The sequence below is a fragment of the Callorhinchus milii genome, unplaced genomic scaffold (assembly GCF_018977255.1).
Source record: "Callorhinchus milii isolate IMCB2004 unplaced genomic scaffold, IMCB_Cmil_1.0 Scaffold11, whole genome shotgun sequence".
NCBI lineage: Eukaryota > Metazoa > Chordata > Chondrichthyes > Chimaeriformes > Callorhinchidae > Callorhinchus > Callorhinchus milii.
Window position 1 is genome coordinate 10,114,445 of NW_024704752.1, and position 27,691 is coordinate 10,142,135.

A 27,691-nucleotide genomic window follows, 5' to 3' on the forward strand; every position below is an offset into this window, starting at 1 on the left:
TTAACTTTCATATTCATGAGAACTTTTTCAACAGAAGCAAACTACAGGCTATTGGGGGTTTCCAATTCACGACTCATCGCTTTACAAACGGAATTACAGATAAAAGGAGCCCATCTATAATTTTCTTTTTTTTTAAAAAAAAGTCACTAAGGTTTGCAACACACATTTAACAAAATTCTCAAGAAAACATGTTGAATCAAGCTCAACAATTCAATCCAATTGTTCCTGAAGTTTTACAAGTTGGCCTCAGAGGGATGCTCTGTTTTTCCCGCTGTGCTCGTTTCCGCCAATTTTAGGTCTTCCTGGTCTTGTGTGCAGGGGCTCGCAGGCAGATCAATGCCACCGCTGGAATTCAAAGGGGACATTGGATCCGATGACTGATCTATGGGTTTACTCACTGCATTCTGCAGAGGCACAGAGATAGGCAGGTTCATCACATATAGTGCATTGCCTATGCGTCGAGACACCTGAAACGGGATTTAAAGAAATTATATCCATCCATTGATTACAGAGGTAGGGGAGAAGGATAGGTTTGCTTCCAATCAAAGTCACTTATTTAGTGGAGGGATTTAACCGAAAGATAGGGGAAGGATAAGGATACAATTGGGAAGTGGGATTAGGGAAGATTGTAAAATGAACAGCATGAGTGTCTATGGTGGAGTGGGTTTGATGCCAAAGGGCATTCTCCTCTTAGTAATTCCCTATGTTGCTAACCACGTGACAAATTATTGATCTGCAAAGCTATTTTTCATAGCTAGCAAGACAAACCTATTCCTTACATTCAAGCTGATGGGAGAAAAAGAAAAGTTACGTTTTAAGTTAAGCATTTCTGCATGGAAGTAAGACATCTATCTCTGGAATTTCCATGTGTAGGTAGGACGCATAGAATTCTCAGCTTGGTTTGGATACTCTTAAGCTTGGTGATGGGTTTCCGCATGTGTCAGACACCCAGCAGATCAAAAAAAAGATATTTTGTATCTCAAAGGAGTCAATCATTCAGTCATCTTGTTGACCACCTGCCACAGGCAGTGGGTGACACTGTGGATGTACCTGAGAGCGGATTTTTAGTGCAGGTCCTAACTTCAGCCCCATGATGTCCAGAAGATGCTCTTCTGTCAGTAGAGGAAGGGTCTCTCCATCAATGGCGTGATCTTTGAAGGTCTTGCAGTTTGAAAAAGAAGTTTAAAAGTGTTTCATTCCTTAGCACAAACAACCAAATGATTAAACAAAATCCCCAATAAATAGAATAAAAAGAATTAGGCCATTAGATGACATTTTGTTCCTCCCCCAATTTAAGTTTAGGGGAGTACCATTTCTATAAACCAGCAACAATAACAACAATAAATTACATTTGTATAGCGCCTTTCACATTGAGGGACGTCCTCAGGCCCTGGACAGTTAGAGATTTGGAGTCAAGTTCTTTCTCACTCTTATAACATGGCTCTTATATTGTTGTTTATTGACTAACAGAGCTTCCAAAAGGACAGGGAAACTACAGGTTTTGTCATAGGAAGATGCATGTAATAAGGTTCAACTTATTCAATGGAAGGCTGCTTTAATTTAGCCTTACACAGATCAAATCACTCACCTGAGCATACTCGGAGCAGCCTGGGAGGATATTGATGAAATTATAAACATCCTCTATACTCCACTTTCGGATGTCCTCAATGGATATTTCCTCTCCTGGTACGAACATTCCGTGAGATCCTGCAGAGCAAACCAGCAAAGTCACTCAGTGGTAATTACAACAATGCACATCCACCCTAAATCCTCAGCTCATCTGATGTAAATGGAAGAACCAATTGAAGTAAAACTCAAAACATACTTTGCATTAGAAAACAATTCCTTACCTAATGGCATAAATTGATTTGTTGATAGCTGAAAGCCATAAGGCAACGTGGGCAGAGGCATTGTAGAAGGGAACATAAACTTGTCATCAAAAGCGGCACAGTTATTGGGCAAATCCTTCTCAGTTGTACCACATGCAGGGTTGCAGTTGGCTGCTTCCAGACAGCCTTCATTGCTACCCTTGTGCTTCCTCAGCTCTTGCTCTTTGTGGTTCTTATTTGGGACTGGAGGCAGCGACGAACTGGTGCCCATTTTGGTTTGGTTTGGTTTGGCCGAGGTGTCCATCTTTGAATCGTACTCATCCCCAGCCTCCTTCTCCATCGGCTCGGTGGGCAGTTCCGTTGACTTACTTTCCAATTGTCCTTTGGGATTATTCAGGTTGCTGTCCACACTCTTCTGGCTGGCCGCCCTCCTCCCACCTCGCCGACTCCTGTCCCTGTGCAAGGTGCTGATTGGCGGGTATGGATTGGATGTGATTAGCAAGCTATTGCCAGCGTTTATATCATCCAGTGTGTTTCGATGGAGGAATGCTTCGCTGGCAAGGTGACCCTCTGGTAGTCTGTGTCTGTTGTGGAATGTAATGGGGTTTGCTGAAATGCCAGAATAAATTAGGGGTGCCTCCATTCCCAACAGCCCTTTCCGATGAGCGTTCTCCAGTTCTTTTTGTTGGAGAAGAGCATTCATTTCCAACCTGGAATGACAAATTCAACTCCTTAAGATTTTAAAAGATCTCCTTGGCGAACAAGTTACATAAACCTTTTCCTTTGTTGACACAGCAAAAAAATTCCATTATTATGGAATTTAATATCTGTTTACTAGTGCTAGCACAAGCATGAAGCAAGTAGTATGAGCACAACATATTCTTTACTTTGGTGTCATTAAGTTGTAGTAGAATTTTGATAGCTTAATTAGGTTGAGTATGCTTGGAGCATCGTTTTAGATAGAACATTGGCGACATGGCTGTTCGTGAGAATTTACTGGCCAGTATATTTGCCTACAAATACAACCACTATACAGGACACAAATTAGCCTTGACATACTAAAATGTTTTGATATGATAAGACTGTATAGAGATATGAGTTCTTTTCTCAGTCAGATGTGAATTTTGAAAGTTGTTCTACCCTACAAATACAGTCACTAACCTTCACAGTAAAAGTCCTGCAAACCACTTTGCATCATGATGATGCAATAATGTGCTGTCGCAAATGCAAAGATTATTATTATCCTGAAACAAATCTGCTCGATAAATGTGAAATGATCCAACTAGTTTCTCATTGCATCATCTGAGTAGTCATTAGTCTAGACAGTGTAACGTGCCTCCCACATACAACAGCATTAAGTGTGAAAAAGTTATTCCTTAAGCTAAATGGCTTCCTTAGTTTATAATTTTGTCCTCCAAATCTATGCAGTACTCTTTTTGCACAAAATACTTTGACTCTTTTGTGAAGGGGAGAATCTTTTAAAAATGAAGAATTTCCATTCAAATACTGACATCCCAGCCACTTACACTAGTGATGCAGCATTATATACTTTCCTATTCTTCACAAGCCTGCTTAAAAAATAAAAAAAGTCACGAAGAGTAAATTTAGGAGCACAAATAACCTGAAAATTAAGAGGGTTAATAGCACAAACCACCTATTGAGCCTGCACGCACCTTGCTAGATTTTGCTTGTGGATCAGTTCTTGGCGTCTGGTGAGAGAATCCATAGCATTAGGCTGCAAAAAGCTATACCCTTAGAGAAAATATATAGAAAGTTATCAGTTATAACAGGTTGGTTGCTGTAGAAATCTGTTTTGGTAGAACATAGATGCAAGACCATATTGTCTTAACTTTTGAGATCACACAATCATCATGGAATCATAGAATTATGCAGCACAGAAGGAGGCCATTCAGTCCATTGTGTCCACGCTGGCTCTTTTGAAACAGTTGTCCAAGTTAGTCGCACTCCCCCACTCTCTCCCCATAGCCCTGCAAATTTGTCCTTCCCAAATATCTATCTACTTCTCTCTTGAAATTTATATTTATTCTTAATTTTGAAACTGGTTTCTGCAAATCTTAAATAGCATCCTACTTAGCAATGGATTTAAGTATTTAAAATTTCTGCACAACCTAACATTTTAAGACAAAATGCTCTTCCAGGCTAAGACTAGTTGGAATTTTAGGCGTTGGATCAGAGCTTTCTGATACTTGGTATATCCAAGAGCATATCTTACAAGAAAACTAACATCACATAATGATGAACAAACTAAAAACACTTAAAACAAACTAGGAACAAACACTTTGAGAGAGTATGTACACTCAGCCCTTTGTTGTTTTCCACTTTAAACACACCCATCACAGATTTTCTATTCACCCATACTTTAATGTTAATACAACCCGTCGGCCTTCCTGAAGAACACAGCATTCAAAGTGAAGGCACCTCATGCAAGTATATTTCCCAAATGGCTGCACCCTTTACCTGCTCCTGGGTAGGCACAATTAGGTAAGGTGTTTGTGTGCGTCTGGACTGGCGGTCCTAGTTGGGAGCTCAGGTGCATCTGCCGTGCATCAGCTGAAGGAAGCATTTCAGAGGAGGGTAGGAGCTCCCTGCACAGAGAAGGTGGTAAAAGCAACATTCAGTCTAAATTTATCATCATCAACAACTGGATCAAAGGAGCTGAGTGAGGAATGTAGGGATCCCATGCTTCATCTCCTTCCTCTACATCTCATCTACCCATTCAACCCATACCTTTCTTCAGTTCTCCTGCCTGTTTGTAACACAGCAGCACTTTCAACTTTTGCCCATCTCCCTTCCTTACTTTATTAATCCCTAAATCTACTGTTCTGTAGCATTTCGCATTTGGTATACTATATATTTAAGCATAAGAGGATGGGCCAATTGGCCCATCACACCTGTTATCTACATTTTCTGCATTGCCTCACATATAACACACACACACACAATATAGTATAACAAATAAAATTATGTGTGTAGAATGCAGAAAAATGACCCAAACTCATTCTATTCTTATTCACGCAAGCCACAATTCTAGGCATTCTGGAGCAGTAGTTCGCTCAGGTTTCAGACCATCGGATTTGTATAAATCAACAACTTGTAGCTTCTGCAACAAAGTCTGTCAATAACTGTGTATGTATGGGTGGGTGTGGGTGGTGGGGTTATATTTGAAACAGAACTATTTATAATTCAAATAGCATTCCCTGCTAATTAAACCTGGAGTTTTTTTAAAATTAGTTTGACATTGGTGCATTAGACTCATATAGTGGTGAGGCTTTAGGGGGCCTGGACTGAAGAGTCCTGTAGCTCAGTGGTTAGTGCACTTACTTTGCAAGGATTATTATTATTGATTCCCGGCAGGGTGAAACCTTGGGCAAGTTTCCTTATTCCACACGCCTAATAATAATCCCTCATGAAAAATAAACAGTAATAAATTGGTCACTTCAATCCACAACCGTTTGTGGGACACTGCTGTTTGTGGGACAATTGGCTGCCGCATTTCGCCCACAAAAATTGGAAAGCTCGCCCATCGATTATGGCACCAGCGTGAGGGAACGCACTATGAGTTAGCTGATAGGAGGGAGAGATCAGAGAACCAGAGAAGTGGGGTAGGAGAAGATCAGGGTGATAGGGAGGTGCTAGGGCATGAAGGGATTTGTAGGCGAGGGTGAGAACCTTAAAATCACAGTAGCCATAGACAGTTGTAAAGTTAATGCACAACACCCAAACACTAGTGAGAGCTTTTAAAAGCAATGCACTGCAACATTTCAGCCTTTATTTTGGTTTAAATTCTGAATACAGAACACTAGGTATGTTCCAGTTACCTCTCCAAAAAACGTGGTTCAAACTGTGAAGGAAGTGCCTGCAATCTCTGCTGTCCAGACCCTATTATTTGAGAGTGAGGGTTCATGACCATCATTTGATTCCTCATCAGCATCTCCTGACGGTGCCGAATATCTGAATAAGAACAAACTTAAAATTAATGATCAGACAATGGGCGATCGATCACCTGTCCAGGCTGCTAATTTACTGATAATCAGAGAATGACTCTGAAATATTCCTCACAAGAATTTTACCCATTGATACCCTCAATCACCACAACTGCTGCCGAAACCATCACCTGTGCCTTCGTCAGTATGAGGATGGGAATAACGGAACTGAAAACATTAGTGTGATTCACCTGGCTGATCCCAATGTTAAAAGAAAACATTACTCATTTCTCTACTGCCGTCCTCCCGAGATACAGTATATCTTTCACAATCACACCTATGTCATTTGGAACCCTTCGCTATCTTTCACTTGGCTTTCAGAAATCTTGTACAGATTGATAGCATCTGTCACCTCTACATTCTTCCCACTCTTCTTGCCCGAGTTCCACCATTTCCACTGTTGAAGAACTTTGAGATATTCATTTAGTTAATTGGGGCTGTATAACTGCTATCTGTTTTTTTATGAGGGCTGTGGGATGCAGTATTTCATGGAAGAAACAGAGAAACATCACTATTCGTCTTCATCAGATTCATGTCAAAGAAGAAAGGCCGGCTTTATTCTGCAGTACACCCACATAGCATCTCCATCAGTTACAGTATGTGGGTGTAGTGCATCTAGATATTTGGCTTGATTCAATCTCAAGTTGCAGAGGTGTAAAGAACTATGTGTTCTTCCCATCTCATGCTAGGGGAACTCATTGTCTAAGCTGACACTCCAATGCAGTGCTGGGTGGCGGGGGTGTTGCAATGCCTGAAATGCTGGCCTTCGGATGTCTGTTCAGGTGATATTAAAGATCCCATGGCACTATTCGAAAAGAGAAGGGAGTTTCTCCCGGTGCTCATCCAACAATCTCCCAATTAAAATTGGTCATTTGTTTCATGATTGTTTGTGGGACGTTGCTGTGCACAATATTGGCTGCTGTATTTACCTGCAAATACACTGTCACTCCATTTCATAGTAAATCCTGTGAAGCACTTTGAGAAATCCTTCCGACACGATAAGGGGCTATATGAAATGCATGGATAATTATTATAAAGGCTTCTTTCTGCTTGCAAAACTACTAACCTTGAGGTCCACCTGCCCCGAGTCCATTAGCTAGTTGGTAGAGGTGGTGGTGCTGCTTGTCATCCAATGCGCCCTGTTCATTCAGCACCGACATCTTGCGGAAATGTTCTCTTGGGGTCATGATTTCGCCCAGATTCGCAGGTTCCCACGTTTGGTCTTTTTCTTCAATGCAAAGTACAAAAAAAAACCTTGTTAGGAATCTTTATATCAATTGAATAGGATAAACCAAACCTGATTTTGGTGATGGCACACCACAAACATCAGTACAGGAACTCATAACTGCAGGATGGTTCCAAGCAGAATATTTTAATTTTCATCTGAATTCTGGTAAATAATTGGCAATCTTACTTGGAATACACAAATAACCACAAATAAACAGTTATAGTACATTCCCGAAAACTCTGTGAAGCGTTTTGAGACATTTCGATATGATAAGCTGTTATATCAAATGCAAGGATCATTAATTATCTTTGTCCAGAAAAAAGTTAAATCAATAGGCCATGAGGCAAAACTATTCTTCTAGCCTGTTTTGGCAGCACCTAGAAATTAAAAAAATAAGACGTGTGCCTTTGCATATATAGGCAGAATTATACCTTGGTGAGTCTAGCCTCATGCTATGTGGGTGAGAGTGGGGAAACAGGGCTGAGTTTTACCTAGCACATGCCCCAACTTCCCTGTTCCATTGGCAGTAATTTTTCCCTCTGGTGTGGAAGGGATAAAAGGGAAGTTGTGACAAAAATGTTTAAATATAAAAGGTACGGTTTGATAAAGGGCACTGTTGAACAAACAGCTTTGGTGGTGAAGCTTAATCATCTCACCACCAGTAGCAAACTGTCTCACCCATTTGGATGAAAATCCAAACCTTGACATGGTAATTAGTACTTTAAAGGGAGTCACTGGCCACATGAAGAGACCATCCTGAAAGGAAGGAAATTTTAATCAGATAATCGCACAATTCCTCACGACAGCTGTTCTGCTCTAGATTCACATCCCTTGCCCTATCTTATCCTGCTCCTTAATCCTAGGTGCATCGCATATTAATGGGATGTTGAGGGCATAATCCTACCTTTAGCACTTTAGCCTCAGCAAACCTTGTTGCAAAGCAGGCGGTATTGTTCTCTTAGTGATAATCCCGTCCTCTCTTAGTAGTAGTAAAGCACGCTGACACAAATCACAGCACCCCTTCCTACAGTACAGGCAATAATCTGCTCACTCGAAAGGCTTCCCCCTTGGCTCTTAAATAAGATTATTTTGCTGGTACAAAACTGAAGGGTTGGTTAACATTGCTAACATTTGAGCTAAACTTCCACAACCAGTGGTTGGTAGAGTCATATATGTGAAAAAACATGATATTATGCAATAGCTGAGGAACACCCATGTAAAGAGGATGATTGCCATTAATTCTCTACCAGATGTGTTCCAGGCTTATTTTTACTGACTCAGGCAGAACATCTCCCCCCTCACCCCCCCCCCCCCCCCCCCATCCCACTCACAAAATCAGACATGAAGTACCTTTTCCTTTTTAAAAAAAAAGTAAAACAGCAGATGTGGGAATCATTATCTGTGTCAAACCTCAATGTACTCAGAGCAGGTCCAACTGCTAGCGAATTGCCCCCCTTGTATTGGGCTCTACACTGCACATTGATTTTACTCATATTGGCATTAAAAGAGCCTCTCATCACTCACCTTCAAAGATAACTTTCCACCTATAAATTGCAGGATTTTGAAATTATTCCAAGATTTTAAACCCAAATTTTTTTGAACATGAACATTTGGAAACTTGCCAATTCATGGCAGTTCTTGAGATCCTGTGATTTTTCAGTCTTCCACTTTTCAACTGCACATGGAAAAAGCATCTAGTCTGGTCTATGGGCCTCTCTCTCTCTCTTATCCACATTTATATGCACCAAATTAAAATACTGCCTTTTAAGTTTATCCAAAAAAGCACATTTGAACATTTTAAGCCAAATGTTATCCATGAATCTGCTCATTTTTGTTGTTTTTTTTGAAAAAAGAAAAACTGCCACAAAATAAAACAATTGAAAATAAGTGAGTACTTGTGTTGTTGGTGTTTTCCAATTTCAACTTTATAGACCTTAAGAGAGGCTGCAAGACTCACTTTGTACCAGGCATTTTTACTGTCTCCAGTATCTTTGCATTGATTGAGTCAAGGTAATAATCCTTACGTTTGGGTATAGAGCCTTTCACATCGGGAGGATGCCTCAAAGTGCTTCACAAAATATACTGTATAAAGTATGACGACTATTTTTTAAGCCAAATTTTATCCATGAATCTGCTCATTTTTGATTTTTTTTTAAATGGAGCAGCCAATTTGCACACAGCAATGTCCCACAAATAGCCATGAAATGAGTGACCAGTTTTATTTGAGGGATTGTTGGCCAGGACACTAGGAGAAACTCCCTTCTCTTTTCAAATACTGCCATTGTTCTTTAACGTCCAACTGAACAGTAAGACAAGGCCTCAGTTCAACACCTCATCCGAAGGGCGGCACCTCCAACACTGCAGCACAACCACGTCCTGACTTTGGGCTTGAATGCACGACCTTCTGACTCAGAGGCTTGAGTGCTACCAACTGAGCCAGGCTCACACAGAGCTGCTTTGTATATAAGTTTGAGCATGAAGCTTCACCACCGTTCCTATCACAGTGTGAGCAATTAAGATTGCTCTAAACTCCTCAAGCCCAACCCTCTACACAAATAAGTTTTTCCCCACAGTCAATATATTGCAAACATCCCAGCATTTCACATAGCTCCTAATAGAAAATTGCCCTCTTTATTGTTTTCTTCCGCTTTACGATATTGGGCAACAGAGAGAATTTTCCATGACCTTGCCAGATGTTTCTGGTGCTGGCATGTTTGCCAAAGTATGCGCAAACATGTTCAGCATTTACCACGCTGTAGGCATTGGGAGGCTTAAACTGGATGATTCTGAATAATGATAGTTGAACAAATATTATTTTTTTTAAAAAAACATTGTGTTTCAGGTTTATTCAGGTTTTAGTGAATTGAATCCATTCCAAATGTTAGATTTCAGCCCAGTGTGATCAGAATTCACCATAGCAGAAGCCAGATGTAAAGAAAGTGCTTTCTGCTCTGCCCCAACACTGTTGCTTAATCAGTTCTCAAGCAAATGGTCTTCTGCAACGCTGTGATATTTCTATTTCCCACACCATTATACTCTGACAAATTAGTATCAATTGATGCCAATTTAGAACAAATCTGTGCCAAATTTTGTACAGTATGCTTTGTGCTTTGAGCCTGTGTCAGATAGCAATCTTAGATGGATCTGATCAAACACTTCTACAAAACAGCCAATCTTATTATCTCTGAATGAGACAGAAAATTTATAATGACCTCTGTGCTGTGGATCTTCAACCCGAGGAAATCAGTCACTCATTTCACTCAGGGCCTTGGAGCTGAGATGGCTCTAAGATGACGAACCTGGCAACAAAATGTCAACTGTCTGTGATGGTCTTGGTAGTCTGGTTCCTGAGCCTGTTGGGTCCACTGAACTCCAGGGCACTGTTGATGACACATCAGTCAGCCCGGCTCATTTGCAGGGAGAGAGTGGGGCATCAGGGATTCTTTCCACTAAGCTCCCCTTAACCCTGCAAGCCAAAGCACTAATGACTAGGGTGATCCCAGCTGGATAGGTAGCGGGAAGCTTTTCATACAGTGCTCTCAATGGCAAACTATGATTTTAGCTAGTTAATCTCCAAGTTTTGCCACCTGCCAACTTACACTGTATGCTCTCCCTCCAAGTGCTCATTCTCTTCCAGACAAAGGGAAATGTCCATGTGTAGGTGGTATGCATGTGTGAAACTCTCAGAGTGGCTTGAATACTCTTAAGAATGGTGATGGGTTTCCGCATGTGGCAAGACATCCAGCTTAACCAAAACAAAACTGTTGATGTTTTGACAAATTCAATAACATGAAGAGAGTCTCAAGCTGGGTTTCATGATGCCTAATTCTTGGAAGTAGGCAAGGTAAGATACTTTTTCAATGATTGTTTTAAAATTTGTCCAGCATTCAAAAAAGTTAAATACTTATACATTTATAAAGATCATGCAAAGAAACAGTAATGTGTGAGCAAACAGCAGTAAATTACAAAACGTACTTCACAATGAAAGTCTAGAACAAGATGGATATTACCCTGAAGGGTCAGGTGTTTGATACCTTAAAGCAACCCCATCCAGGAATACCATGCAACGGCCATAAGCCCATTTGGAAGATTCAAGATTCAAGTTAACATCTTTTTAAGCATCTAACCTCCCCATAGTTATTTCTGGTATTTCCTCTTTCCTCACCATGAAAATGTAAAGATATTCCTTTTGATCAATAAACCATTACTTCTATTTAGGATCATCATTGTACATATAAAGAAGTTAAATTCTAGCTAAGTCGGCAACAGAAAATAACATGCATGGGATTGATGGGATCTGACTTACCAGTTTTTTCTTGCAAACTTTCAAGTCTATGCCTGCAAAAATGGCTCTGCACCTCCTCTTCTAGTCCACTTTGTCCCTTAAACTGATGAGGTTTTGCGTCTAAAAGGCTTTAGATGATAAGTAGATGATTATTACACCTGTATTTTGTTTTTATTGTAGACTTGTACAATTTGCAAAAGTAGAATGATACTGCATCTTCTTCAACCTGGGACCTCATTTCATGCTGCAACACATCAACAGTATTGGGAGAAACGTTGCTTCAGTAATAAACAAGTACCAGTACAAATTCACATTGCACATCATAACCTGTTCATTACAAGGAACATACACTAAAGCCATATTGCTTATGGTCAAGTGCTTTATCTGGATTTATTTCACTTAAGTTCCATATAGCTGATTTATCTTCTTGATCAATCAACAACAAAAACAAGATTGCATTTATAGAGCGCCTTTCAGGTCGGGAGGACGTCCCAAGGCGCTGGACAGTTGGGTCAACAGTCAATATTAAATGGAGAAAATAGTGCAGTCTTCTATGGGGTGAAATTCCTCAAGCTGCCGTATTCACCTATAAAATGCAGTAACTCCACATTACATTTTGAGACATTCTCCCGATGTGAAAGGCGCTATATAAATGCAATCTTGTTGTTGTTGATCAAGGAGTATTATTATTCTTCATTTCCTCATCACGAACCTAAGAGACCAATTTCACCAGCCTTGTCTGTAATTTGGTGAGGGCCAGTCAAAATATTCTAAATGATTTTTCCTCCTCCATCTATATCTATAGCTATTCTATACCGTTTAACCATAGGTATAGAATGGAAGAGGCAAAATAAAGCATCAGGTCAGGTATAGCATCTGATCAAACAGGTAAAACAATACAGATAAGTAGCAGCAACTTGTTGGCACAGCACACTGATACCATAACACGAGGGGTCATAATTGTGCCATTTACTCCTACGCATTCATCACTGACCTTCACCAATCTCACCAACAGAATCATGCGAAAAACACAGAAGCTTAAGGATTTGAACAGATGCAAAACATTTCACAGAGAGCACAACGAACGAAGAAAAACCCTGGCACTGAAATGATTAACCTTTAAGGCCCGTAGTAAGACTGCTGCTGCGAAAACAAACCAATTCAATTTTAATTTCAAAATAAATTAAACCATTTAGTCTAAACCAATGGATCGGCATTTTCTCCTTTTCCAGTAATCTACTTGTCAATGTGGTCATAAGGTTCCTTGACTCTCCATAACTGGTCATCTCTCTAATTGCAAAAATCTAATCTATTCATCACATTATGCAACACATCGATGACTTCAGTCACAAGCTTCAGACTAATTCAATTCAAAATATACACAAGGCATTTAAGGCACTAGAGAGACGATGCCAGATGGACTCACTGCCCTCTAACATATGCTAGAGATAAATTGAATGCAGGTGACATTTTCTGTGCAACAAGGAAATCTTCCAGATCTCCAATTTATGGGAAGAAGTCTTATGAGATCCAGCTTTTGTGACAAACTACAGACACTTCACTTTACAGTACATCCTGTGAAGCACTTTTAAACATCCTACTGATATGAAAAGTGCTATATCAAATGTAAGGACAATTAAAGATTAACCCAAGGTGTCAGGAGCAAAATTGATCACTTAGAGCAATAAAAGCATTAATAACTGGTACTTTTATCTGTTAGCAAATACGCTTATTCTCCTTTGCTCTGTATTGCGACCAATATCACTCATGATCACCTGCATAGAGAACATCACTGAGGACACAGATACAAAAGCACTTGTCTGATATTGGGTAATGCCAGCAAGTCTGCACAATGATTGCCAGAGTGACAGAAATACACTAACTATTGACTGGCAATGAGAGACTTGTTCAGATTGTAATGTAGAAAAGTCACTGACTCAAACCCAGATTGGAATAAGGCAATGAATCTCATCAACCCAGAATTGTTTTTTATTATTTACAATACTTTTTGAGAGTGAGAAAAGGGAAAGATGAGGGGCTTGGATCCATCTCCTCCCCAGTTAAAGGGACTACATTCATCTCGTCTCTCAAATGGTTGAAAAACAGTTACTATGGTGACTGGTGACAGACAACAATCTGGATGGTTCAACAAGCTGGATACCACTAATTTGATCCTGTGGTGATTTTATTATTTTTAATCAGGCGCATTTCGCAGCTTCCTTAATTAGACTGCAGCAATAACATCTAAGCTGCTTTTAGTCAAACAGCGTTTAATAGGATTGGATTTTCTCTAATACCTCGACTCTACAGATTTACCAGAGACCGCTGAAAAGGGATACGCTGGCTTTAACGTTTAAAAAAACAGTGCACTCCTGTTAAATGAATAACTCCACCACACGGATTTGTTTTAATATACGTATCCAGGCAAGGTTAGTTAATGGGTGACCCTATGCTCTCCCTACAGACAACCGAGGACTGGGGTTGGAAGGGGAAGTGGAACCTTGACGTCTGACTGATTTGCCACGTTGAATAATTTACATAACATAAGCAAAGAAAGATTTTAGTAAACACTTCTCGTGAAGTCAATAACCTTGTACGCCCAGTTTAGAAAGAAAATGTGGCAGTCAGAACAGTGACTCGTAGCTTTCAGTGCTCAATGTGGCTGTTTTGCAGTGGGGGCTACACTATTAGGAAGCCTGGAATGCATTTTTTGGTAGAAGCTCGGGCTCTTGACTGATAAAATGAGTTGTAGTTGCATTTGCAACTGAGATCAAATCAAGAGGGATTTGAAGTTAGAGGAGGAAACCAACATTTTTCAAAAAGAGCTCAACAAGGAATGTATCTGGGGAGATAATTGGCAAATGAAGTTCAGTACAGATTAATAAATAATAATAATGCTTAGACTGACATAGGGCCTTTCCCTTGTGGAGGACATCCACATTCATTTCACAGGATATACTGTAAAGTTTAGTGAATGTGATGTTTTATGGGCAAACACTGCAGCAAACACAGCAATGTCCCACAAACAGCAATGAAGTGAATGACCAATTTGAATTGGAGGAATTGTTGGTCGGGACTCCAGGAGAAACTCCCTTCTCCTTTCCAATAGTGTCATGGGGTCCTTAATGCCCAGCTGAAGTGGCAGACAAGGTCTCTGTTTAATGTCTCATCTGAAGAGAATATTACCTCCAACAAAGGAGCACAGCACTGTACTAGAGTGTCAACTTAGACTACATGAGTTCCAAGCATTTGAGATTTGAGATATGATGGAAAAAGTAAACTCAGAACAATATACATAGACAACAATAAAAGGGAAGAAGTTCAGGATAAACACCAGGAACTATTTACTTAGCATCAAGAAAAGCCAACAACTGGAAAAAGTTACCATAAAGAGTGACGGAGGCCAGACACAGGACGCTGGAAACAGCTTGATGCTGGCTCCAAAAGGAAGATGGCAGGGATAGCATTAAAACATGAGTTCAAATAACTAAAGGGCCTTTTTTATTCAAACCTCTCATAAATTATCTATTTGATTCAAATAAATACTTTAGGCTGGTCCTGTAGTTTTTACATAAGTTCTTTTCCTCACCTCTTCGCAAACTGATTGACTTCCTAATTTGCGGCTGGCATTTTTTGGCATTCCTATGGTAGGATACAGTAGGTTCCAGTCTCCTGCTTGTCCCTGGTCCGCTCCACCATCAGCGGCCGTGCTTTCAGATACTACGCCCCCAAACTTTGGAACTTTCCCTCAATCCCTCCGCCTTGCCCCCTTCTTCCCCTCTTTCAGATCACACCTGAAGACCTCATCAACAGTGCTTATGGTCATCTTGTCCCCCCGGCTGAGCATCAAGTTCTGCCGCAGTTAAGAGCTCCGAGATATTACCCCGAGTGAAGGGCGCTCTATAAATGCAAGTTGTTGTTGTAGGATGAAAACTTATTTTTAAAGAAACATTTCGGTCTAAGTTCGCAGCAATATAGAAAACTCACAACACTTTTGAACAAATAAAAAGCTTACTGCAAGACAACTGAAAATGCTGAAGTAGGCCTCAAAGCCCAGACACTCCTACCAACGCAACCCTGGGTTCGCCAGCGATACAAACATCAGCTTTCAGCCATTCTGGTAGCAGCCCAGCTCCTAGCTGTAACTGAAATCGCTCATCCCATCAAAAAAAATTCAATAAAATTATAGCTTTCAATTCCTTCTTCAGACACCTTCTCGGAAACAAGCCAACTCTGAATTACACAACTCGCACCTCAGGCTACAATATCTAGTGCAACGCTGACAGAAGCTTCCTCACATACCATTCCCCCACACCCCCCCCCACCCCAGTCCCATGAGAACCAAATCACATTTCGGCACTAAGGTGTGGTCAACCACCCCCAGGAATTCTCTCGATGAGTGAAAATGGCACTGAGTCTTTTCAAATCTACAAGCAAAAAATCAATCAACCAGGGCTGTGTAAAACACATTACAAAACAAATTTACATTTATATACAATAAAACTCACATACGCCTGATCTGTATAAATCGTACAATCGCCTAGATTGTATATTTGCCCAAGTCCCATGCAAGAGTTTATTTCTACACAAGTTTGACATAACTCATACTTTGCATAAGTTATATTAAATGTACAGTCCCAACTGATACGACTTATGAGGTTTACTGTAGTACCTTTCATATCAGGAGGTCGTCCTAAAGCACTTATCAGTGCTATTTGATCACCCGTGAATAGTACACAATGCTTTTGTTTGTTAACTGGTCCCTGAGGATACTAAACCAACTCTCGAGTAGGGTTCAGGCCAGCTATTATCTAAAATGTTCTCTTGTTCTAATGGATAAAACATGGGTATTCTAATTCTATTTATTTTAAAACACATCTTTTTAAGATTTCTTACAGAATTCTCAGCATGAAACTAATTGGGCGAGAATCTAGCCTGTAACTGAATAATTAGCAGGTAAGTACTGGGAGGGGTGAGGAGGAGGAAAGAATGTGTAAATATATGCTCCAAATTAGGCATTCCATAATCATCCATTAAAATGGATCTGGATCTTTAAAGAACAGATTACAAATTTAAATGTAGAAAACGTTAAGAAAGAGTTAAACTAGAAAGCAAAGAACTTACAGTGAAAAAGAGGCCTTCACCAGTCAAAGTCATTCAGCCAGCATTGAAAACTGGCATCACACAGTCGGAAACTTGTTGCACCCTCCTTGCGATCTCACAAACAAGTCAAAACACTATCTAGTGGTTAGGTTGGTTGGCCTTTGCTAAAAACAAAATTGGCTTTGATGAAAATACCATTTATCTTTATTAGCTCCCCTTGATCTCCCCTCCCACATCATTGTGTTTGTGCTCCAATACTCTTCTTTTCTTTACACGGCACTAGAAATGTACTTACATGAGTTACATGAAATAATTACTTGAGTAGCGCCTAAGCCGATAAACATGATTCAACATTTACCTACCTAATCCTTGGTTAATATTTGAGATGTTTGGCAGATTATTGTAGAGATTACCAATTTGTGTTCCATTGCTGATTAAGATCATGCAGCTGGGTACAAGATGGAAAATATTGTTTTTGAAAGGCATAGTGCAAATTCTACACTATTCTAAATTCTAAACTTCTGATTCATTTTACGGTAAGCAAATCTTCGTAATGCTGCTCTGCATAAGACAAACATTGTATATTTGAAGCCGGTTACTAAAATAGTACAGGTCACAAAGCTTCTCAGGGTTAATCCTCATTAAGAATATTGTCGGGCTAACATTGGGATTAACTGCACAGATTCTTGCTTTAAGATGACAGTTTGCCCTCTAATTCCACAGACTGCCTGTGAGTACTTCGTAGATTTACCACTCAGTGCTAGAGAGAGAGGTACTGGGACCAAGAAAGAAACCTAGACAACATGCACAAAAAACAGTGTTACTATTTCGACTTGTAATTGGTTAGCTACATTTAAGTACAAAGCTTCCAGATTTTTCCATTTCTATGCCCTTTTATACATGCAATCATAGATTCTTTCCACGCTACTTTTGCATACATTGTGCATCTCAACGGTTGAGTCATGCCTGGAATATTTTGGCCATTCAATGTTTCCCCATTGTGGAGAACTGTGTGGGTGGATCTTGTCATTTCTGGGCAATTGGCAGATTTATAATAATAATCCTTTCATTTAATATAGAACCTTTCATGTCAGGAAGACATCTCAAAGCGATTCACAGAATGTACAGTAAAGTGGAGTGACTGTGTATTTTGTGGGTAAAACGTGGCTTCTACAGACATGGAGTGGTTCCCAACGCAATTTTCAGAAAATGCAATTATATTTTGAAATAATGTCAAATATTCAAAACAGAGATCATGCTTTTCCATCAAACATCTCAGTCAACAGTGCGCAAAGTCATGGATGAGTTGGGTTTTGCTGGTCAAGTTCCCAAATACTGCGGAACACAGTACAAAATTCAGCCATCCATTCTGGAGATAGGGATCGCCCTCCCTCTCAAGATGACCTTTACGAGTTCAACATATTTATTCAGGGTATGATTTTTAGATCACAGCTCCACAAACCAGAACCTCGGTGACAAGTAAACAGGCTGAGTTCTGCAATTTCGATAGCATCATGCACAGTCTTTGTAATGTCATTAGATGTTTATTGCTGTGATCGACTGCATGAATGTTCCTTTCTCTATGCCGGTCAGAATGCTGAGAAATCAGCTGCTGGTGTATATTATGGGAGAAACTGAACTGCAGCTGCCAAACAGATCATCATGAAAGGTATTCAAATGTATAGCATCCATCAGTTTTGACCAACGAGTTTCAATATCACCTTGAACCAATTCCAGTGTTGATTTCATGCCTTTACAACACCTTATTTGTTGTTCGCAAGCCCACTAACATGCCTTTAAGTAACGGTTATCATGATAGCATGGTCTATACTCTAACAATGCTCCTTAAGAACTGCTCAGACCAGTAGTAGAAGCAAGCACTCATACCATATTGATTGAATAATAATACTTTTAAAAAGTACAATGCAGATTTTTTGGGGGTTTGGGCGGGTGAACGTTTTCCACAAAATCCTGAAACAAAACTGGTTTCATAAACTCTGCAGCCTCAGTGTTTCCAGGCTTACATTAACATGGGGGAAGGGGAGAAAGGAAATGCCAGTTTCTCTATAAAATAAATGGGAGAATAATTCCAAAAATGTTAATATTCATGAATTTTAAAAAATTTATATTTTTCACCACAATCTACATGAACGAAAAAGAATCATATAGAAATCATACACAACCCAAATGTAGTTAACATCAAGTGTGTATATATTATGTATATACACAGCTATAAGTAAGAACAGTTGATAGTTCTTTTTAATTCTTCCTTCCCCTTTCCCTAAAGGCTTTTGACTCCTTCCATCAGGATATAACTAGAGTAATTTGCTGTTGTTGTCGTTCACGCGGCCTTCACCCTCATCCTCGTTTGGTTCCACTGGCTCCCATTTCCCAGCAGATCAAATTCACGATCTTCGTCCGCACTTTCAAATCCTCAACAGCCTCACTCCACCGTACCTCTGCAACAGCTGTAACCCTACTGCCACTCTCGCAGCTCAGCAAACACTGGACTGCTACATGCTCCTTGGTTAATCTGCTCCAACATCATTGGGCAAGCTTTCACCCACTCCATCGGTACTCTAGGAAATTCCACTGCAGATTTCCTCTGCCTTGCTTCCTCCCTCTCTCGGCTTTCAAAACATGCCTATCTTTTCGGCTTTCAAAACATGCCCATCCTTTCAGTTTTGACCACCTTCCCTCTCCCCCTTTGCTTACCCCCCTCCAGAGTCACTGTGTGAAGCCTTCAAGACATCCTCCCGACATGTTATTGTTGTTGTCGTGGGTGAGATAAGCTCAGCCCACACTTTGATGGAAATGTACAATCTTTCAGTCTGTGGCCTAATACTGCACTGGGCAGGGCCCCATGGTTGTGGCAGTAGGTCCAGTGGATTTTTAACATTCAGAGTTAAATTATATTTTTGTAAAATAGACCCACTGAAGTATTTCCCATTCAGCCCAACAGTATAACATAGCAACCTTAATACTCAGTATGTCTTTGTATCCTTTAATTCAACTGCTAGGAAAATGGAACTTTAATAAAGCAGCTTCCAGTTCCTTCCCAGCACATACATCTGCACCACAATGTACGTGCAGCTTCACTAAAATGTACTCATCCTCCAAATCTTATGTCTGAACACATTCACCATGCTATGATTTGGCTTAAGTAAACTGTACCATTTCATCATGAAAGATTTTTCACAAAGCCTGCTATACTGCTTGAGAAAACTTGAAACAAATATTATTCCAGCAGTTTCAAAGTATATGAACAATTAGTCCCTTTGCAAGAAGAAACTAGCCAACAAATTGTTATTATGTGTTTTTGTGAGAAAGAGAAGTGATAGAGCATTTTCGTCAAAAGATTAAAAAAAACTTAATTTTAATGCCGCCGTTTACACAATCAAAACAAATTAGCTTTGTTACTTGACCCTCAAAGGATATAGTTTGCATTAAGTATTGATTTAACCTTGTATGAAAAAAGGTTACTAATGTGATTAATTAATATTAAACAATGTTTGGGACTTTTATTACCCGGTAATTAGGTAGCATAAAACCTTGATTATTAGTCAAGCCATCTGTACCTTCTGTGGTTCCAGTCTGAATGCCAGACATACTCCTTCTGTTTCCCATCCGTCCAATCTCCATCCAATGAGGGATGCTCTCCTTGTACGAAGGAGTAGCTTTGATAGGCAGGGTGCTGCTCTACTAGACAATCATGGTCCTGTTTGGAAAAAAAGGAGCAGTTAAGCTATCTTTTACATAATAAGAACATAAGAAATGCTAGATTAAAAAAGACCAAGGTCCATCTAGTTTGCCTTCCACCTTTCTGGCGGTCACATACACATATGTCCCGAACTACCTCTATACTATATCCCATAATGTTACTTCCTAAAAGAAAACTATCTAATCTGTGTTTGAAAGAATCAACACTTCCTGCTTGAACCGTTTCCCTAAGGAGCTTTTTCCGCAGGTTCACTATTCGCTCACTGAAATAGTGTTTGCGTAGACTCGTTCCGAATTTACCCCTTTTCAATCGCAGGCCGTGTCCTCTGGTTTTACTTTTCTAGACAAGTTGAAACAGCCTGTCATGATCTATGTTGTTTTGCCCCTTTAGAATCTTAAAAACAGCATTCATGTCGCCTCTCAATCTTCTCTTTTCCAGTGTGAACATGCCCAATTTACTTAGTCGCTGCTCATAGTCTAGACCATCCATTCCCTCAATCATTTTGGTTGTAAAACACCTCAAAAATTATTCAGGTATATTCAGAATAATGGACACCTTACAGATTCAGCTCAAGATTTTTCAAGATAATCCCAAAGGTTTCCTAACTGATGAATGAGATTGATTTGACACAAATCAATTAAATTAATCTTAGTCGTTCATTCTGAAATGTCTCCTTTGATACAAACTATTTAGCATTGGATAAGTTGTGACGGCTTCAGTGAAATGAATGAGCAAACTGAATGCCTGGGAACACAGGGTTCTAATTGGCAAATGTAATGGATTGATGACGATACCCAACAATAAAAACAGTCTCAATCCTGTGTCTTACTCTGATGCTGAGAAACAATGGAATTTGGTGGTTTATCAACTTGTTTGCAGTAACTGTTGCTTAGTTGAGAGTTAATATATTTTTCTTTTGAAAAACAGTACAACATAATCACATCTAAGCACTCAGAGGTACTACCCCATGTGAAGGGTGTTATATAAATACAAGTTGTTGTTATTGTTATCTATCTAACCACGTCAGGCAATGTAAATCAAACATAAACAAGCATTGCATAAAATCTCAACAAAATACCCTGTGGGTCATGTTTAATGTGAAAACAGGTTATGGAGCCCTGCAGTGCAGTTTGTTATAACTTCTCAAGACTCAACTGACTTCCAGGCTTTCCTTTCACAGATACGTAAAGATGTACAGCTGTCAGCAATGCAAATGTATTGTTTGTCATATTATGTGACATGATTCGACTTGTGCTTTTGGTCAACACCCTCAAATTCCCTTTCCTTACCAGGTGATTCCCTTCCTTCGTTTCCCCATTCCATGTAATACTGGTGCCCGCACATCGCATTAATAATTGTTTGCAAGTCTGGATGTTTCTTGAAAACATTTAGTAAAATTGCAATTTTCAACTATATCAGCCTAAATTGCAGATGGGTGCGCCAAATGTAACTTGATCATACAAAATGCAGAGATGATCAGTTAAATCATGTAAGTACAGCACATTTTCATTATTGGTTACAGACAAAGCTGCTTGGACTGTGTTTGGACGTGAAATCCCTCCCCTGGTTTGTGAAACAAGGATTCCATATGTTTAATCTGCAGAAGGTAATACAATGCAGCTCGTGTTGATTAAGTTATGAAGTATTTAATCAAAACCAGATCAGCCAATGACACTGAAAAAACGAAGTCCGCTGGACTACAACCTTGTCAACTGAGAAAAAGTATCGACTCCCTTGCGATGCAAGCTTTCTTTCCACTGCAAAACAAGAGGCTATAGACCAAGTAGCTCTGTCAAAAGGATGCATGACACCACGATCAGCAAGTGTTAGATTTATATCACAGTGTTCGTGTTAAACAAACCAAAATTATTTCACTTCCCAAATGGTCTAGTAGGTAATGGACTAAACCATACACACCAGAAAGTGTTAAGTTAGCTTAGCTCAGCTGAGCTCTGCCAAGAGTGGAAGTTGTAACTTTATAATGCAAAATACACCTACGAAATACACCATCACTGCACTTCACAATAGATCCTGCAAAGAGCTTTGTTACGTCCTCCCAAGGTGAAAGGCGTTATATCAAGTATAAGGAATTTAAAAAATTATTATTATTATTGGCCTTAGTGTCCCCAGGCTAAAGCGGGAAAATTAGCTGAAGTTCTCTCAGCTGATATCTATCCAGTGACCGCTTCTTTAAGCTACTCATATGTGGACGGGAGGATTGAAGATTAAATAAGGATTAAATCAGCGTTCTGAAGTTGTGAAGTTACATCAATAGATGAGCATCCAACTACAGTTCAGAGAGTAGGCTTAGCATTTACTTACTGCAAGCATTTGTGTTGCAGCCATAGTCGAGTTGAAAGTGCTGGAGGACAGGGAGGTTTACAAGTCACAGCAAGGATTACCCCAGGCAGTATATTTACTTATATAAACCCAACTCAGGTGCCGTGTCTGAGCTCACTTGCGAAGTTTCGAATTGAGGAGATAGGACAAAGGCAGCCACACGTGCTATTTTTGTTGAGCGGTATTAAACTGCAATTACTCACTAGTTTATTGGAAGAAAAGTGGCTCACTACCTGTTTCATAAGTGAGCAGGGCTATTGAAAGAGCACCAACGATTAACTAGTGTTGCTTTGTTGCCATATATGAATCTACACTTCTCATAGTTGGCACATTGGATTGCTGCCACTCTGGGGAGTTGCATTTGCAGATCCATTTAAGTTAAAAACATGTTTTAGGTTGCTCAACCCTGCTAATATTAGATCCTTAACATTGGAAAACATGGTAATCCTAATCAAGTAACCAGGTGCCCTTTTATGTATTTTATTAAGATTTTAACTTCTATTTTTGTTATGCTGCCTGGGTTGTCGTTTTCAGACAAATACTCGAGGATTATGTTTTTAATAAGTAGTTCTTACAAATGCCAAGAGGGTCAGAATCTAAATTGCTGACCTGGATTTATGTAGGAGAATAGTTAAAGTGTGGCTACTTTTGTGTATGTTAAATAGTGCTTCACTATCAGGATGAATAAATCGGCTAGTTTTGATGTTTCTGTTTATAATTATATGTTATACATGTCTGAGTGACTGTACACATTTATTCAGTAGCTCAGTTTATTACCTTCTTGCCCAATGATTAATACTATATGATTTGAGGGTATAGTTTGGGCAAAGGCCAAACATACCTGCTAATGCACATCAAACCTAACTGGTCATATGCTGGACTGTCTTAAGTCTATACCAAATAAACACATAATAACCTACCTTATTTTACATCCTTAAAAGTAAACCTCGACTGCGATTGCCACACATAACACAGAGTAATCATTCTCCATAATCCGACTTGGTGTAAAGGGCTACAGTATTAAGAGAACAGCACCAGAAAGCAGGAAAATACAAATAGTGATTTTAGAGAAATTAGAGGCTTTTCCTAAGAAACCACTATGATCAGTACATGATGTTCTGAGGTTTCTGCATTCAATTAATATATCTCAAAAGCAATAAAGCTTCTTTAGTCAATGAATCAATAAAGTAGAAATAGACTTATGCTACTTTCTAGGGGTCTTGCTTTAGAAAAATGACCTTTTCATTTTGAATACTCTCTCCTAAATTACTGCCCTGGAGATGATTCAGCATCATAACTGCTTCTTAGATTTCTTCGGTTTACAGTAAATTAGGAGTTTGAGCACATTATGAAGCTAAGCTTTCAGATTTCTTACCAAGGGCAGGAAAACTTGACAACCAATCCAGTCACAAGTGGACGGATGAACTCGCAGGATTCCTCTAGCCATCAACCACTTGAGACTTTTACCTGCAAAAGTCACACAGTCATCAGTGAACCTACAACACACAAATTAAAAGTAGCTATAGCGTTTAGTCTGGCACACTGAAAGATTAATGGCTGCATTGCAGATTATTTCACAGAAGGAACATGCATCGACTGGTAAGGACATAATTTCCTGCGATTCAAGTAAGCACGGAAGTAATGGAGGTAGGGGAGTGGTGTTACGAATTGGTGAATAATACAAATAGTGTAAAGAAAGGAGGTGAATAATATGAGTAGTGTAAAGAACTCCAAGTGGTTTTGATAGAAAACAGAATGGGACTTGGGTAAAGGCACAATTTAGGCATTTATACAATTTATAAAGATAAGACCTATGTGAGTTTTACTGTACTAATGCGTCAGGCAAAATTTGAACTTACGAATATACATTTTGAAATGCTGGTTCGAAGCAGACATTTATGCAGAATTCTTTGTGGTAGTCATAATAATACTTGTTTGATATAGCACTTTTCACGTCTTCTAGACTTCTCAAAGCGCTTCACAGAATATAATGTAAAGTGAATTGATTGTATATTGTGTGGGCGAAACGTAGTAGCCAATTGCGCATAGCAGTGTCCCACAAACAATCGTGAATTGAGTGAATAAATTATTATTCTTTTGTTTTGTAGGGATTATTATCCCCGGAAAAGCAATCCGCTAATCGACTAACAGCTGGGTTCCTACCTACTGCTCGGTAAACAGAGGCATGTGGAGTGAGGAAATTTGCCCAACATTTTGCCCTGCAGCGAACAGAACCCAGGTCTCCGGCTTGTCAGGCGAGTGCTCTAACCATTGAGTTACAGTTGTCTTACCATCAAACTAGTAAGTTTGACAATAAGACAATGAACGTTCTCCCAACTCCACAATCCAACATTTTCACTCAGATGTCAACATACCCGTCTCTCACTCAGGGTGTTTTTATCTCAGGCCTTGACCTCGGGACACAAACCCTCTCTAGCACACTTTGTTTTATGATAATGCTGTCTCTTTAGAGAATTTACAGGCAGACTTAGTTCTGCAGCGTTCTCAGGTCACTCTCTACCGTGGAAATGCTATAATATATTCTGTGTGCACAGTGCCTGCAGACGAGGTACCTGTGTGTGGAATCACTGGGCTGTAGTTTAACACAAGATCTCATTAGCCTTGTAATTAGCGTTCAGGTTCACATTGTGTGCTCTGCGATTAGCTGTTATTTGCTAACCACTCTCAATTAATGTCCAATCGTGAGTTCCTACATAAGTAATACATGTGCTAATTTATAAAATAGCCCATGTTTTGCAACGTTTTCGTCAGATCCTATTGTACTTCCATTCACACTTCAGAGGAGTTGTTAGACCATTAAACCAAGGTCCCATCTGCCTGTTCATGTGGATATTGTAGATCCCATTGCACTATCCCCCCAAATAAAATTGATCACTCACTCCATGGCTGTTTGTTGGACATTGCCGTGTGCAACTGGCTGCCTCATCTCGCTCACAAAATACACTTTACAGTGTATCCTGTGCAGTGCTTTGAGCCGTCTCAACAATATAAGGCGCTGTATCAAATGAAAGGATTATTATTATGATTATTACAGACTCCCTCCTTAATGTCAGGGGATGCCAAACAACCAGTAATTATACTGTGAGCCTTCAGCCTCAAGCAATTGGTTCCAGACCATTCAACATTGTTCATACAGGACTCGTGCTATCACTCTTTGCTCGATTCAAATCCAGGTCTGGCTGACAAAATTGCTCATACACTGCACTACCCAATACACTAACTGCAATTGATTTACAGTATGGCAAGTTAGACATGAATAAATATTTATGTTTGGATTTCCAGGGAAGGAATTTATGATTTTTTTTCTTATTGGGGCACATTCATTGCCTGAAGACGACGACACGAGGCCGATCTTAAAAACCAATCACATTTTCCTAGGTTGGAGGTTTTGTACCACTTTTCGGATTTTTAGCCCAGCTACGCACTAATGCATTTTGGAATTTATTAAAATGAACTAATACAGCAGTAGACAGAATGAAAGTTAGTGGAAGGGAGGCTTTGATTTGATTAATTTTTAATCCATCACTATTTCATTTGCAATTAGGTCACTTCGCATCGGTTAATTTTATCCTCCTTTTTACATGCACATATCATAATGCTATCTGGCCCTGATTATCTGACTTTAAAAGCACATTATATTAGCGGAAATAGTACCAAACCTTTTTCCACTTGTACAGAAACACAAACATAGCCAGCACCTGAACATGCAGGTGACAGCAGCTCTCCCTCTCGCCCAAACAAACCAGAACAAGACACTTCTTCACGGAGACAGTGCCATTCGAATCACCGTTGGACTTTTATTTGTCCACGCGCACACAAAATAAAGTATGTTTGAGTGCCACGTAGTGATAATTCTGCAAATTATCTTTGTTGTGGAAAAAAAACAATATCGTTATAGATTTTTAAAATACATATATATATATATAAAAAGATTTGAAAATCAGCTTGTAAAGGGTTGAGGTGAAGTGAAGCACGTCTGTGGAGCCCGAGGCTCGGACACCACTAATAATAATAATAATATTCCTTGCGTTTAATATATCGCCTTAGCACGTCGTCGACACTTTGTATCCCAAAACAATTTAGTCACTCAGTCCTCGACTGGTCTGCGGGACACGGCTGAGCGCGACTGACTGACCGCCTGCCGCCTTTTGGCCCACGCAATGAACAGGCAATTAATTCACTTTGCGGTATCCTCCGTAGAAGCGCTTCGAGTCGACTCAAAGACGTGATAAGGCGCTGCATCCAATTGCAAGGGTTAACTATTATTATTATTATTATTATTATTGCTACTATTGCTACTATTATTGTAAAGCAAATTCCCTGTAAATTTTCAGCAGCCAATTGCGTGGGGCAGCAAAGGTCCCACAAACAGCGCTGGGGCTGAGTGACCAAATTATTATCATTTATGTATCTCTCTCTCTCTATATATATATATACACACACCCACAAACACACCTACACACACACACCCACAAACACACCCACACCCATCCACACACACACACAAACACACCCACAAACACACACACCCACAAACACACCCACACCCACACACACACACCCACAAACACACACCCACACCCACCCACACACACCCACACACACCACCACACACCCACACACACCCACACCACACACACCCACAACACACCCACACCCACCACACACACCCACAAACACACCCACACACACACACCCACACCCATCCACACACACCCAAAACACACCCACACCCACCCACACACCCACAGACACACCCACAAACACACCCACACCCACCCACAAACACACCCACACACACACCCACCCACACACACACACACAAACACACCCACACCACCCACCCCACCCACAAACACACACACCCACACACACACACACAAACACACCCACACACACCCACCCACAAACGCACCCACACACACACACCCACACCCACACACCCACACACCCACAAACACACCCACACCACCCACCCCCCCCCCCCCCCCCCCACGCGGTGTATGGGGCCGTCACCTCTCGGTGTCTGACGCTGCGCTCCCAGTCCTCGGCGTTCTCTCGGCCGCTGACGCACTGGAACTCGTTGGGGGTCAAACCCCCGACACCGACACTGCCCTCCGCGGCCCCGACACACAGGAACCCTCTGGTGCCGCCGCACTC

At 40.2% G+C, this 27,691-nt stretch overlaps 1 protein-coding gene across 2 annotated transcripts; it reads right to left on the minus strand.

Annotated features, from left to right (window-relative positions):
- Positions 1-27,691, minus strand: LOC103185510 (sterile alpha motif domain-containing protein 7). Of its 2 annotated transcripts, XM_042339123.1 has the most exons (12): positions 27,548-27,691; positions 23,886-23,977; positions 20,028-20,167; positions 11,368-11,474; positions 6,900-7,061; positions 5,669-5,801; positions 4,308-4,435; positions 3,503-3,581; positions 1,851-2,539; positions 1,589-1,707; positions 1,051-1,161; positions 1-467 (listed from the first exon to the last, which is right to left on the minus strand). In XM_042339123.1, exons 2-12 carry the CDS (start codon positions 23,955-23,957, stop codon positions 234-236), a joined length of 1,974 nt encoding a protein of 657 aa, XP_042195057.1. In that variant the 5' UTR covers positions 23,958-23,977; positions 27,548-27,691; the 3' UTR covers positions 1-233. The 2 variants fall into 2 exon arrangements, with proteins under 2 accessions (XP_042195057.1, XP_042195058.1); XM_042339124.1 differs by lacking the exons at positions 11,368-11,474; positions 23,886-23,977; positions 27,548-27,691 and having other exon boundaries at positions 20,028-20,077.

Excerpts from the sequence above, each read along its gene's own strand:
- LOC103185510 (XM_042339123.1), bottom strand. The coding sequence starts at position 23,957 with ATGGCTAGAGGAATCCTGCGAGTTCATCCGTCCACTTGTGACTGGATT. Across the intron at positions 3,582-4,307 it reads TTGTGCCTACCCAGGAGCAG|GGTATAGCTTTTTGCAGCCT; the intron begins GTAAAGGGTGCA and ends ATTTTCTCTAAG. Across the intron at positions 2,540-3,502 it reads CACAAGCAAAATCTAGCAAG|GTTGGAAATGAATGCTCTTC; the intron begins GTGCGTGCAGGC and ends TTGTCATTCCAG.